General features: G+C 41.8%; 1 protein-coding gene across 1 annotated transcript in view; it reads right to left on the reverse strand.

The window, feature by feature from the left end:
* Positions 1 to 1,659: 1,659 nt before the first annotated feature.
* Positions 1,660 to 14,490, reverse strand: part of KLHL30 (kelch like family member 30) — a 65,391-nt gene continuing 52,560 nt past the window's right edge. The window contains exons 5-8 of the mRNA XM_073581330.1: positions 13,560 to 13,715; positions 13,275 to 13,463; positions 9,458 to 9,603; positions 1,660 to 3,809 (exon numbers count right to left, since the gene is read on the reverse strand). Of these exons, the coding sequence (XP_073437431.1) occupies positions 3,552 to 3,809; positions 9,458 to 9,603; positions 13,275 to 13,463; positions 13,560 to 13,715 (749 nt within the window). The 3' untranslated portion in view covers positions 1,660 to 3,551. The remainder of the gene's footprint in view (positions 3,810 to 9,457; positions 9,604 to 13,274; positions 13,464 to 13,559; positions 13,716 to 14,490) is intronic.

Here is a 14,490-nt window from a genome sequence, read left to right on the forward strand (position 1 = left end):
TTTTCTTTTTGGGTGTTTTGTCTAATCTGTGTGGCTGGTCAACCCTACATACCAATCAGTGTCAATCTTCAAGATTATCTGGTTTCTTGTTTTTGTCTGGCGATATGACGCTGTATCACGAGCCCTGGACATTTTCAGGAACACCTCACATGGCTTTACACACAAATCATTATTTTTATTTTGACAGCAGAATTTTTTGATTAGAGACAAAAAAAAGTACCTAAATGTATAACCTGCTGCAGTAATTTGTGGAGGCGTACCGTTTATTTGTAATGACAAAATTTGGAGAAATGTTCTGTGCCAAAGAATCTGCCTCTAAAATCGCTCCAGATGATCGAAAATGTGAGGTATTATCCATGATTATCCAACTGCTTACTCTCAACATTTTTCCCAATGTATAGACTCAGTATGTATGGGCTTATTCATGCTTGTAACGTTTACATGCAGTGATGAGCCGTATTGGCTAGTGGACTTATTCTCTATAAACAGACAATATATTTAATCCTAAAACACCTCTTTACAGAACCGAAGCCAAGAATTCATTGAAGTCTCTTACATGCTCCACAACAACAAAATGACAAAAGTAAAACCAATTAATTAAAAGGAACCTGTCATGTCCCCAAACGCAATTAACTTACATACAGGTGCTTCTCATAAAATTAGAATATCATCAACAAATTAATTTATTTCAGTTCTTCAATGCAAAAAGTGAAAATCATATATTATATAGAGTCAGTACAACCCAAGTGATCTATTTCACGTGTTTATTTCTGTTAATGTTGATGATTATGGCTTACACCCAAAAATTATTATCTCAGTAATATAGAACAATTTACAAAACACACCTGCAAAGGCTTCCTAAGCGTTTAAAAAGGTCCCTTAGTCTGTTTCAGCAGGCTCCACAATTACAGGGAAGACTGCTGACTTGAGAGATGTCCAGAAGGCAGTCATTGACACACTCCACAAGGAGGGTAAGTCCCAAAAGGTCATTGCTAATGAAGTTAGCTGTTCACAGAGTGCTGTATCCAAGCATTTTAATGGAAAGTTGAGTGGAAGGAAAAAAAGTGTGGTACAGAAAGGTGAACAAGCAACCGGGATAACCGCAGCCTTGAAAGGATTGTTAAGAAAAGGCCATTCAAAAATTTGGGGGAGATTCACAAGGAGTGGACTGCTGCTGGAGTCATTGCTTCAAGAACCACCACACACAGACGTATCCAGGACATGGACTACAAGTGTCACATTTCTTGCGTCAAGCCACTCATGACCAATAGACAACGCCAGAAGCGTCTTACCTGGGCCAAGCAGAAAAAGAACTGGACTGTTGCTCAGTGGTCCAATGTGTTGTTTTCAGATGAAAGTAAATTTTGTATTTCATTTGGAAATCAAGGTCTCAGAGTCTTGGTGAAGAGTGAAGAGACACATAATCCAAGCTGGAAAAAAAGAGATTGACGGCACTCCAGGAATAAAGAAAAAAATATATTTTATTGTGGCAAATTAAGCCATATTAAAATCAAGTTGCCTGACGCATTTCAAGTGCCTGGTGTGCACTCTTACTCCTATGACTAAGAGTGCACACCAGGCACTCGAAACACGTCAGGCAACTTGATTATAATATGGCTTAATTTGCCACAATAAAATATATTTTTTGCTTTTTTCCTGGAGTGCCGTCAATCTCCTTTTTTCCTGATTCCGCTATGCTAACTAGCTTGGACGTGCACCGTCCACATGTGAATTGGCTCGTCTAATTTAGATTCATCTCGTGGCAGCTCCAAGACCTCCCTCCATGCAGAATCCAAGCTGCTGGAGGTCTAGTGTGAAGTTTCCACAATCAGTGATGGTTTGGGAAACCATGTCATCTGCTGGTGTACATATACTGTGTTTTATCAAGACCAAAGTCAGCGCAGTCAGGATATTTTAGAGCAATTCATGCCTCCCTCTTTCATTCTCCAGCAGGACTTGTCACCTGTCCATACTGCAAAAAGTACCAAAACCTGGTTAAATACAACAGTATCACTGTACTTGATTGGCCAGCAAACTCACCTGACCTTAACCCCATAGAGAATCTATGGAGTATTGTCAAGAGGAAGATGAGAGACACCAGACCCAACAATGCAGACAAGCTGAAGAAGGCTGCTATCAAAGCAACCTGGGCTTCCATAACACCTCAGCAGTGCCACAGGCTGATCGCCTCCATGTCACGCCGCATTGATGCAGTAACTGATGCAAAAAGAGCCCCCAACCAAGTACTGAGTGCATTTACTGAACTTACATTCAGTAGTTAAAATAATTTTTCAAGCTGGTGTTATAAAGTATTCTAATTTACTGAGGTAAGGACTTTTTGGTTTTCATTGGCTGTAAGCCATAATCATCAACATTCACAGAAATAAACACTTGAAATAGATCAGTCTGTCTGTAATGACTCTATATAATATATGAGTTTCACTTTTTGTATTGAAGAACTGATGATATTCTTTTGTGTGAAGCACTTGTATATGTTTACCGAGTGTTGTTTGTAGCCGTTCTGTGCATACCTCTATGACTGAAAGCCGATGGCTTCCAGTAGGAATATACAGTAGTTAATTGTCTTCTGGTTGCGACACTTCCAGCAAGGCAGCCAGACAACATTATAACGCTATTAACTTTCAAATAAACCCTATATCTGCAGGTTGGTTGCGTTTTGGGATACAGCAAGTTCCTTTGCTTCTCTGGGAATAGAAAAAACTAAATAGCTCAAGGAAATGTCATTATATATAAATTCCCAAATACATTTAATTAGCAAATCACAATCGTTTTGTCTAGGGAGGACATCAGTATAGGATTAAAATGGCCGCCACCTTGTTTCCCTGAAAGAAACCTGTCCCAGAACGTTGATACAGCGGCCTGTGAGTAGGAAGCTCTGCCCTCCACAATGAGTAGAAAGATGCGCTGTTCTAGTACTAATAGAGTTGCTGATGTAAGAAAATGCCGCTCAAACTTCCAGGTCCCAGCAGCAGAGCCTCATCCGGCATCTGATCTAACATTCTAGGACAGGTTCCTGTCAGTTTAACAAGGCGGTGGCCAGTTTTTTCTATAGTGATTAACTCTCCAGACAAAACAATTGTGATCTTAATTAAAAGTAGGAATATATTTATAATGACATTTCCTTTAGTTATTTTTTTCTATTCTTCGAAAACCCCTTTAAGGAAATGCAAAAACATAAGCCTTAAGGCACATACCGGTATCTTTTGATTTGCTTCTTTGTAAATGGTAGAAAGCTTGAAATAATAAACACCACATATTTATATATAAATCATCCTATGCTACATGCTATACTGAAATTATAAAAATTCAAATTGATAAAAAAATGTAATATATTAATGTAGATCAAACAGTAATCCGTTTAAATGGAATTCGCCTGGAAATATTCAGACAGTGTGTACGACAGATTTAGGAAATACATCATGAAACAGCAAGGTTGTAAGCAAATCAAAATGGTTGACCTCAGTTCTGTGTCAGAATCTTGAATTCCATAGATATTAAAACATTAAAAAAATAATTTGGGTGACTTTCAATCAAGCTTCCATATGTGATTGTCCTTGGAATACACTTGTCCAATTGGAGGTGTCCATAAAGATGGCAGATGTACCATGGTACATCCAACGGTTTGGCAAAGCACCTTCTCGAGTCCAAGTGTCTGAGCTGCTGTCATATGACTCCATCACCACACTGTACTCTCGAGCCATACCATGCCAATGACCGCCTGTCACGTACATCCTAGAACCAACAGTGGTCATACCTCCGTTCTCATGAAGAGTGTGTAATAACTGTACCTGAGAGTGAAAAAGAACAGAACATTGACAATCATTTGGTTGTGCTTTTTTTTTTTTCCATATTGCCATGTCTGGAAGTTGACTTCTATGCTAATCATTATAACTCTCAATGTAACCAGTTTCACACATTTCACTTTTGTACACAATGTCCACACCGGCCTTGGGTCTCCTGACCTGAACTCAACAGCCTCATAGGCATAGAATGGTACATATGAACTTGTGAACCCTTCATAATTTTCCAGATTTCTGAATACATTTGACCGAAAACTACATCAGATTTTCTCACAAGTCTTAAAACTTGATAACTTGAACCAAAATCAAACATGTGAGTCAAAAATACAAGATATTGTCTAATTTTTATTGAGCAAAGTATATATCCAATATCACATGTCTCTGAGTGGCAAATGTTTGTGAACCTATGCTTTCAGTAACTTTTGTGACTCCCTTGTGCATCAATAAGTGCATATAAATGTTTCTGGTGACTGTTGATTAGTCCTGCACATCGGCTTGAAGGAATTATAACCCATTCCTGTCTACAACACTGCATCACCTCTTACGTTGGTTGATTTTCTCCCATGATCTGCTTGATTCAAGTTCTAAAGGTCTCTCTTTTAAGGCCCCGTCACACTAAGCGATCTCGGTAGCGAGATCGCTGCTGAGTCACAACCTTTGTGACACAACAGCGATCTCACAGCGAGATCGCTGTGTGTGACAGCGATCAGCGAGCGGCCCCCCTGCTGGTATCGCTGATCGCTGTGTGTGACAGGCGGGAGACCAGCGATCAGGTGTAAAAAATATTAAAAAAAATAAAAAATATAGTTATTCTCACCTTCCGACGTCCTGTTCAGCCATCCTGCCTCTCTCCACGCTCCGGTCCCAGTGATCCTTTGCACGAATGACCGCGAGACTTTGTTATCCCTCAACACCGTGACATCTCGCGGTCATTCTCACAAAGGATCACTGGAACCGGAGCGTGGAGAGAGGCAGGATGGCTGAACGGGACGTCGGAAGGTGAGAATAACTATATTTTTTATTGTGATTCTATTTTTTACAGGGATGGCCAGCGATGCCGGGCGCTCGGCATCGCTGTGCTGATCGCTGGTGAAGCTGTCTGTGTGACAGCTCACCAGCGATCACACAGCGACTTACTAGCGATCCTGACACCTTGATATCGGTGTCGGGATCGCTGGTAAGTCGCCTACTGTGACGGGGCCTTTAGTGAGCAAGTGGCTTGTTCAATGTCCTCTTGATTGTGAACTCATGAACTTTAACATTAGCTAATGTGACAGAGGCCTTTAGCTGCTTAGAGGTTACCTTAGGTTCCTTTGTGATCTCAAGGAATATTATGCACCTTGCTCTTCAAATGATTTTGTTTGTTAACTAATCATGCAGAGGATAGTAATGGTCTTGAATTTCCTCCATTTGTACACAATCATGTTGCAGTAATTCCAAAAAGAAACATAGGCATTTAGCATCAGTATAGTAAAATGAGCGCAATTAGAACAAAACACCTGAAAAAAATGGTGGGAGGGGAGGTATGAGAGGTAGGTGAGTGTAATGAGGAGGTGGCAAACAGACAATGAGATGTAATTAACCGGAAGTTGCTATTGCTGTGATGTGTTATGTTACATAATTTGCCGAAGGACAGGCTGGGATGAGGATGATAGATGTGGATGAGCGTATGTTATGCACAAGGTCCAGATTTTGAAACATTTAAAGTGAGTCTCAATAAAGATACTTGTAGGTTGCTGATTGGTCTTAGAGTTATCTACATGGGCTAGAAATTCTGGGAATGACATATGTGCTTTTTCCAAGCATGGGCTATCGTTTGCTTCAATGCTAAAAAGAGATAAGAGAAGAGTCTGTACTAAGACCAAGCAAACATGGATGATTGTTGGCTACTGGCATTATTGTCATTGGCTGGCCACATAGCATCAAAGGGTCTTATATAAAACCCTGTGACGCAATTCTCGGCACACTGTCCTCTAGAAGCAGTTCAGGGAGAGTTGTTATTATAGGAGGGAGAGCCTATTTTGGAGCAGGCATATAGACAGTATTTAATATTGCTGTTGCATTACTTTTATACTGCTGCTGCTGCACCATTAAAAGAAAAGTCCTTTTCAGGGCTACAAACTGTCCTTTCTCTAGTAAAACAGCTGTTACCTGCATTCATTGTAGAGATAGCTGGTGGAGGAGGGATAGTTTTGGATGAGAGGCAGCATGTAAGGCATGGTTTATTATTGCTATTGCAGTACTTGTATACCTCTGATGTACCATTAAATGAAAAGTCCTTTTCAGGGCTACATATTTTCATTTCCCTATTATTACTGCAAACTTTGTAGGCATATATTATATACCTAAGTTAAAATGCACAAGGTGTGCGTGAGTGGGGAAGTGGACGTGCTGCTGATGGTGCAAACAGAGGCTGAGGCTGTGGGTCAGGTGAAACTGTACCTGCTGTGGAACTTCCACAAACACGCTCATCCATGAGACCTAGCTTTCTTTCCCACTTTGCATGGTGGCACAGGACACCACTCTTGAAGCTGGAACAGTGCGAACAGGTGGTCAGTTGGATGGCAGATAATGCTTACAGTTTTCCCAGCACCACCCTGTCTTCAACATGGTCCAGTCTTACTAGTCAAGAGTCTGGACCACATAATCCTCACCCTGAGCCTCCTTACTCCCACCATGGCGAGTCCCAGGAGACTAATGATCCCACCCTTGGACTCTACTAGGAGCTCTTTACATTTCCATTTATTGATTCTGGCCTCTCACCCTGCACGTGTTAAGAGGGACATGAGGAGAGCATGTGTCGTGATGCCCAAATATTTGAGCAGCCGCGATCAGAAGACGATGACGTGGGGAACGGCAATTAGTCTCATGAGACAGATGATGGCAAGTCACAGTTACCAACAAATGATGTTAAATCAACAAGTCAGGAAGACAAGAGTGCAGCAATGGGGAAGTGGACAAGGGGGTGGATGATAAAGTCACTGACCCAATCTTGAAAGGTGCCATGCAGAGTGAAGACAGCAGCGCAGAGGGGGAGGGATCAGCAGCACTGCAACAGGCAGGAATAGGCAGTGGGGTGGCCAGAGGAAGACAAGTTCCCATGCCAAGGGTTAGGTGTTCCCCAGTCGGGCACTTTTTTAAAGAAAGAACAGTCATTTGCAACCTATACCGTACCAAGATCAGCAGGGGCCTGACAACTACCAACTTGACCACCACCAGCATGCTCAGGCACATGTCATCAAAGCACCAGACTAGGTGGGCCGAACGCCTGGGTCCACAATCAGTTTCTGCAGGTGACACCACTGCCTCTTCCCCTGTGCTACATGCTTGCTATTCCCCTGTCCCGGACTCAGGCGTAGATCCCTCCCACCCTACATCTGTTGCACATTCACAGGCACCATCAGCAACCACGTCCAATTTTTTGTCCCCGTGCAGCGTTCAGCTGTTCCTACCCCAGGCCTTGGAATGCAAATGGAAATTCTCAGCCACTCACCCACAGGCCAAAAAACTAAACAGGCACATTTTCAGACTGCTTGCCCTGGAAATGTTTCTCTTTAGACTTGTGGAGACTGAGGCTTTCCGCAACCTCATGGCGGTGGCCATCCCTAGATACTTTGTCCTCAGACACCACATTTTTCCAGGTGTACTGTCACTGCCTTACACCCACACGTGTCCCATAACATGACTTGTGCCCTGACTAACGCAGGTACTGAAAAGGTCCACTTAATGACAAACACATGGACAAGTGCTTGTGGCCAGGGATGTCACGTTTCCAGGGCACAATGTGTGAACCTTGTGGCGACCGAGACAGAGTCAAACCCTAGGATGGCACATGTGCTACCAACGCTGAGGATTGTGTGCCCCTGTTCCATCAGGGTTTCCTCCACCTCCTACAGTCTGCCCTCACTCAAAATCTTTAATGGGTCAAAAGGCGACAGTCACTCAAAATCTTTAGCGGGTCATCAGGCAGCCCTCACTCTTAATTTTTCCAGGATGTGTCCTCTTCCTCCACCACATCAACAGGATCATCAGGTGACTGTCATTCAAAATTTTTAGAGGTTCATCAGGTGGCCCTCACTCAGAATTTTTTAGAGGGTCATCAGGCGGCCCTCACTCATAATTTTTCTAGAGTGTTTATGATGCCCTCCTTCATAATTTTTACAGAATAAGGCCTACCTCCACAATTCTTTTACATATATATACCCCACAGGGGTAAATATTTTCATCTCTTGCACTTAGTGCATAGGCTTTACCTGTCTAGGAGTCCCATTCCTTAAAAATGGGAAAAAAAATTTCAGAGGCCCTCCTGTATGTGTCTTTTAGGGTGTATTGCAGTCTCTCCTAATTTTTGGCAACCTTGCAATTAGTACATAGGCTTTATGAGTCTATGAATGTGCATGAGGCCCTCCTTTATGTCTATTACAAGGTGTATTGGAGTCCCTCTTCCATCTAATTTTTGGCAGTTCTTGCATTGTCCACATAGGCTTTGTGAGTTTCAGAGTCCCTCCTTCATAAATTAAACAGGATGTGTCTGACCATGTCACACACACCAAATGCTCAGATAAGGTAATAAAATGTTAAAATTACATTTACCGGTGACTACCGGTGGGTGTACTTTTATTTCCCCATCTATTATGTCATCTACTGTAGTCACAGGCGATGGAGGAGGTGTCTTTTTTTTCTATTTTTCAGTTTGTCTTATATACAAGTCATTACACAGGAAATAATGTGTCCTAATATTTTTTTCCTGTAAAATCCATTTTATCTTCGGTTTTGTATGCTTTATTGTCAATCCATAAAAGTGGAGTAATACTTTGACAAAATTCTTCAAAGCAGTGACCTTGTAGTCAGAGATGATTCTAGGCATCTTCCCCATTGCTGCTCCCATTCTATGAGTGCTGATTCCATCTATTTCAGTAACTTTACTGCCTGCCCAGGCCTCCTGTTAGGGTTTCCGGAAAAATGCTTGAGTTTCTCATTGACTTCCATTATACTCGTTACTTGAGTCGAGCCCTTCTGAGCGTCCGACCTGCACAATTTGAGTACCGAGCTCTCAAGATTTTTTGTGCACGCTCATTACTACTTCTTACCTTTCTTAAATATTGGCACCATGTCAGCCATCTTCCATTCCTATGGCACCAATCCTATTACAAGAGAGTCTAAGATGAGATGTAAATTATTGAGCTCAGTTACCGTAATATCCTTAGATGAATGCCATCTGGCCCTGGAGAGTTTAGCAATGTTTAATTTGCTCAGACGCAGGCACATTTCTTATTGTGTTAAACTTTATATTCGGCCTTCTGGAGTGTGAATGCCCTTTGTTTTTGACTTCTTAAACTTTGTGCGGTCTTATTTATCCATAATGGTTTATATTTATTCCTGCACATTTTATTACTAGAAGGTATAAGTTTTCTACATGATTCTAGTAGTATGTCGCTGATTTATTATCGGTCAGGGAAAAGGTTTATACTGGATTATACAGCCATTTTGACATGAATTTTCAAAATAAGTTCACTAGCGTCTTAAGATTTGAGAGATCTATGTGTACAGTTTACATTGTGAAACTAGGTAATGGATCTTCTTTAATCAAGTTGATTCAATAAAATCAAAACAATTCTTTACATAACCATACTCACTTTTTTCCACAGATTAATCTCTGGAAGATACATATAAACTTTTTTGGTGTTATCAGCAGTAAGATACACGGCTCCATCGAGGGCACAACAGCAAGGAGAGGACAGGTACTTTGGGATAAATGGAGATGCAATGACACACCAGCCATCTGTAGGTCACAAGAAGCGTAATCATTACCTACATATGCATAATGTAGACATACGGTAATCGTTTTTTGAGAAAATGAATTAAAATACAGCAAATTTTGCCTATTAACTTAAATGCAATGGGGTACATAGAAGAGATAGGCCCCATTAGTGCGCATAACGATCACGGTCGCAGAGACTGCAACCACAACTGTGCCACTGCAGGAAGGGGGCCCACCGACACCAGCTCCTAATTCACCAGAAGCGTATTGCAGTGCAAGGACCCTCTAGCTCCCTGCACAGCAATACATGCTGCCGACCAATCAGAGGCTGACAACTGACGTCGGCTTGCCAGTCATGAGCAGCGCATGGCATTAACGTTATGCGCTACCCGTGTTAGCATACTGATGTCAGCTACTGACTACAGAAGAGGACACTTGTCGTGGGAGAACAGGAAGGTAAGAAGAAACGTTTATTTTTTATGTTTTTGAAATAAAACGGAAATTATGTCAGGAGGGGGCCCAGGATGGGGGTCATTATAGATGAAAGGGGCACAGGAAGGGGGTCTTTATACATGGAAGACGCCCAGGATAGGGGTCAATATACTAGAATGGGGTCCAAAATGGGAGTCATTAGAACAGGAAGAGGCCGAGGATGGGAGTCATTGTACACGAAAAGGACCCAAGGTAACTGTCATTATACCAGAATGTGATCTAAGATGGGGCTTAATATACTACGAAGGGGTCAAGAATGAATGTCAGTATACCAGAATGGGATCAAAAATGTGAGTCATTAGACCAGAAAGGGGCCTAGAATGGGAGTCATTATACATGAAAGGGCCCAGGATGGTTGACATTACACCAAAATGTGGTCTAGGATGCAGGTCATTATACTACGAAGGGGCCCAAGATGAGGTCATTGTACCAGAATGGTGTCCAGGATGGAAGACATTACACAAGGAAGGGACCAAGGATAGGGTTCATTATACCAGAATGAGGGTCATTATACCAATTAAGAGTCCAAGATGGGGGTCATTATACCAAGAAGGGTGCATAATGGTTGTCATTATACCAGGAAAGGGCCCAAGATGGGGGATATTATACAAGGAAGGTTCCAGGATAAGGGTCATTAATTATACAAGAATAGGGGCCAGGATGGGTGTCATTTTACCAGAATGGTGTTCAGGATGGTGGTCATTATACTAGGAAGGTGCCCAGGATGGTGGCCATTATACTAGAATGGTGTCCAGGATGGGGTTCATTATATTAGGAAGGAATGGGGCCCAGGATGGCTGTCATTATACCAAAATGGGGTTTATTATACTAGGAAGGAACCCAGGATGTTGGACATTATTATAGATTAGGGGGACATTATACCAGTAAGGGGCCCATGATGGTGGACATTATACCAGGATGGGGAACATTGTTACAGGAAAGAGCCAGGATGGGAGACATTATTACAATAATGGGCCCAGTAAGGGGCATGGGACATTATACCAGGACGGAGAGCAAGATAAGGGGACATTATTATTGAAAGGGGCTCAGGATGGGCTACATTTTAACAGGAAAAGGCCCAGGACAGGAGATGTTAAAGTGGGATGAGAGACATTATTACAGACGGGGGACATTATAATAGAAAGAGGCCAGGACTGGACATATTATTACAGAAAGGGACCATGATAGGGGACATTATTACAGAAAGTGGCTCAGGATGGTATACATTCTTACAGGATGGTGACAGGCTGGGGGACATTGTTACAGAAAGGGACCCAGGATTGGGGACATTATTACAGAAAGGTGCCATGATGGAGACACTATTACATGTATGTCTTTATAGGATCTAGTGAAAAATGAGGATGAGTGAACTCATGGAGATCAACATCCAACACTGCGGAGACACCATCACATGTTTCTCAACGCAGTGATTCTAGAGCAATGCCCCCATCCCTTATGGGAAATATGGAAAAGTTTTGGCATAGGTGGTTTCTTTCACTGGAGACTGCCCTTCCCGTGGTTGTTCCTTCCCGGGGAAAGACCTGGCTAGTCATTGCTTGCGTTGAGAAACATGTGATGGTGTCTCCGCAGCTTGTGTTTTGCATTTTATAGGATCTAGAACGCTGCAAATACTCTTACATCTGACCAACATGGATGCGGGGGCCCAGGTCCAAATTTTGCCCTAGGGCCTATGGGACTCTAGACACGCCACTGGCTGGTCCCCATATTAACCCCTTTCCGACATCGGGTGTAGATGTACACCGATGTCGGACTCCTCTTTGACGTGGGCTCCAGCGCTGAGACCACATCTTTTCTGGCACATGTCAGCTGTTTTGAACAGCTGACATGTGCCTCTAAGAGCCGCGGGTGGAATTACGATCCACTCGCGGCTATTAACTAGTTAAATAGCGCTGTCAATCTCTGACACTAGCATTTTAACTCACGCTTCCGGCAAGCATGCCAGAAATCCCGCCCATCGATGATCCCGTCACGTGATTGCGAGTCACTGATGGGTTGGCATGACAACCAGAGGTCTCCAGCAGACCTCTATGGTTGTCACTGCCAGATTAATATGACCGCCGCCCGATCATTGCCTGTATGTAGCAGAGCCGACTGGATTATGGCAGTTTCTAGTCTCCCATGGAAGTAAAATGTAAAGCAAAATTGAAAAAAATATGTTAAAAAATATATAAAAGTTCAAATCACCCTACTTTCGCCCCATTAAAGAAAAAAAAAGATAATCAAATATACACATATTTGGTGTCGCCACATTCAGAATTGCCCGAGCTATCAATATAAGAACAGAATTAACCCGATCGCTAAATGGTGTAACGAGAAAAAAGTCAAAACTCCAGAATTACTTTTTTTAGGTCACCACAACATTGCATTAAAATTCAATAACGGGTGAGCAAAAGATCGCATCTGCACCAAGATGATATCATTAAAAATGTCAGCTAGGCATGTAAAAAATAAGCCTTCACCAAAGATCACGAAAAATGGAGACGCTATGAATATTGGAAAATGGCGCAATTTTGTTTTTTTTTCAACAAACTTTAGAATTTTTTTCACAACTTAAATAAAAAAGAACTTAGACATGTTTGGTGTCTATGAACTCGTAATGACCTGGAGAATTATAATGGCAGTTCAGTTTTAGCATATATGAACTTGGTAAAACAAAAAAAAACAACTGTGGGGCTGCACTTTTTTGCAATTTCACAGCACTTGGAATTTTTTTTCACATTTTCGAGTACATGATATGGTAAAACCAATAGTGTCGTTGAAAATTACAACTCGTACCACAAAAAACAAGCACTCACATTGCCATTTTGACCAAAAAATAAAAAAGTTATGGCTCTGGGAAGAAGGGGAGCAAAAAATGAAAATGCGAAGCCAAAAAGACCTCTGGACATTATGGGGTTAATGATCAAAATGAGCCCGCATTATGGTGTTGGGTTGTGCCAATAAGGACAGATGAGCCTGGTGTTTTCCTACCTCCACTCTTTTACCATAACCCTTGGCCCTATTTCCCGTCCTCTTGTTTGAAAGGCACTTATTCTGCAAGTGGTAATCCTGTGTAGGTTTCTTGCCAACTAGGACTGGACACCCTCTTTGGAATGCCTCCTTAGCAAGTACATTGTTGCGCTGGCCATTTCTATTACATATTACACCAACTAGAAAAAGCAGCTCTCCTGGCCTGGTACCTGTAGATGGATTGTAGCATTGAAGCGTCAACGCATTGTACTTTATGGCACAGGATCCAACCACGTAGAGCTTTCCACCACATCCAACCGCAGTAAAATTGCTGACATACTTCTGTGCAGGGCTCACCGATGACCATTTTCCACTGTAAGGGTCATAACACTCTACTTCTACCGCCACCTGTAAGGTTCCTATTAAAAGAAGAAGACCTAAATGGTATTGCTTTTTATTTAGGCTTTAACTCTTGTCCCTACAATGAATATGTCATATTTACTGCAATAGCCAACCTCCAATTACATATATTTCCCCATTCAGAGAAGCACTGGCATGATTCGTCCGTGGATTATTCATAGGTGATAATGGTTTCCATATCCCTTCACTCAGTACAAAGCGCCACCCTTGACGTGTGGACCAAGAATCATCTCGAGAACCACGAGAGCCACCTAAGAGAAGAGGAAATCAAAAGAAAATGATACTACATTGTATGGGTCCATTTAGACAGATAATCGTGAATGAGTGTTTCTAGGATTACTTGTATTCCGATTATCAAGCTGTCTAAACCGATCACCACATAAATTAGTAAAACGCTCGAATGGCGATGATTAAATCATTCATGGCAGACATTTGGACATCATCTCGTGTAAACAGGAGATGGGCTGTAGATAATGATGATATTCTGTGTGCACAAATGATTGCATTATTGTTAGTTCTGTACACTTAGAAGTGTAGTCTGTGTTCCTAAAGTCAATCAGTGGTAATTTAAAAGCCACAGTTGGCCAGTCTACATGCACTATCTATAAACTTACAAAGTGGTCCACATGGCCAATTGGGACATACCCCCGGGCCCAAACTACAACACCGAAGAATAATGGATCTAAAATAGGAACACTTAAAAAAGTGTAAAATAATAAATATAACAATAAAGATCCAAAAGAGACAAGGGAATAAATGCAAATAGTAAATAATTTTTATTGTACAAAAATATCACAAAAAGACAAAATACGGCAAGAAATGGATAAGAGAACAGCTAAAAAGCCTGATACTGTAATGTACAGTAAACTAGATGGACATATTAGGCACCAAAAAAAGAAACACTGTGTCACACCACAACCATCAGCACAGGGCTAAATGTGTGTAAATACTCCACATATGTGGTCCAATAAAATGCTGCCCCTCCTGTGAATGACCATTCAACACATGTCCCAAGTAAAGCATGAA

This window comes from Dendrobates tinctorius, unplaced genomic scaffold (assembly GCF_039654945.1).
Source record: "Dendrobates tinctorius isolate UK_male_01 unplaced genomic scaffold, ASM3965494v1 ptg000069l, whole genome shotgun sequence".
NCBI lineage: Eukaryota > Metazoa > Chordata > Amphibia > Anura > Dendrobatidae > Dendrobates > Dendrobates tinctorius.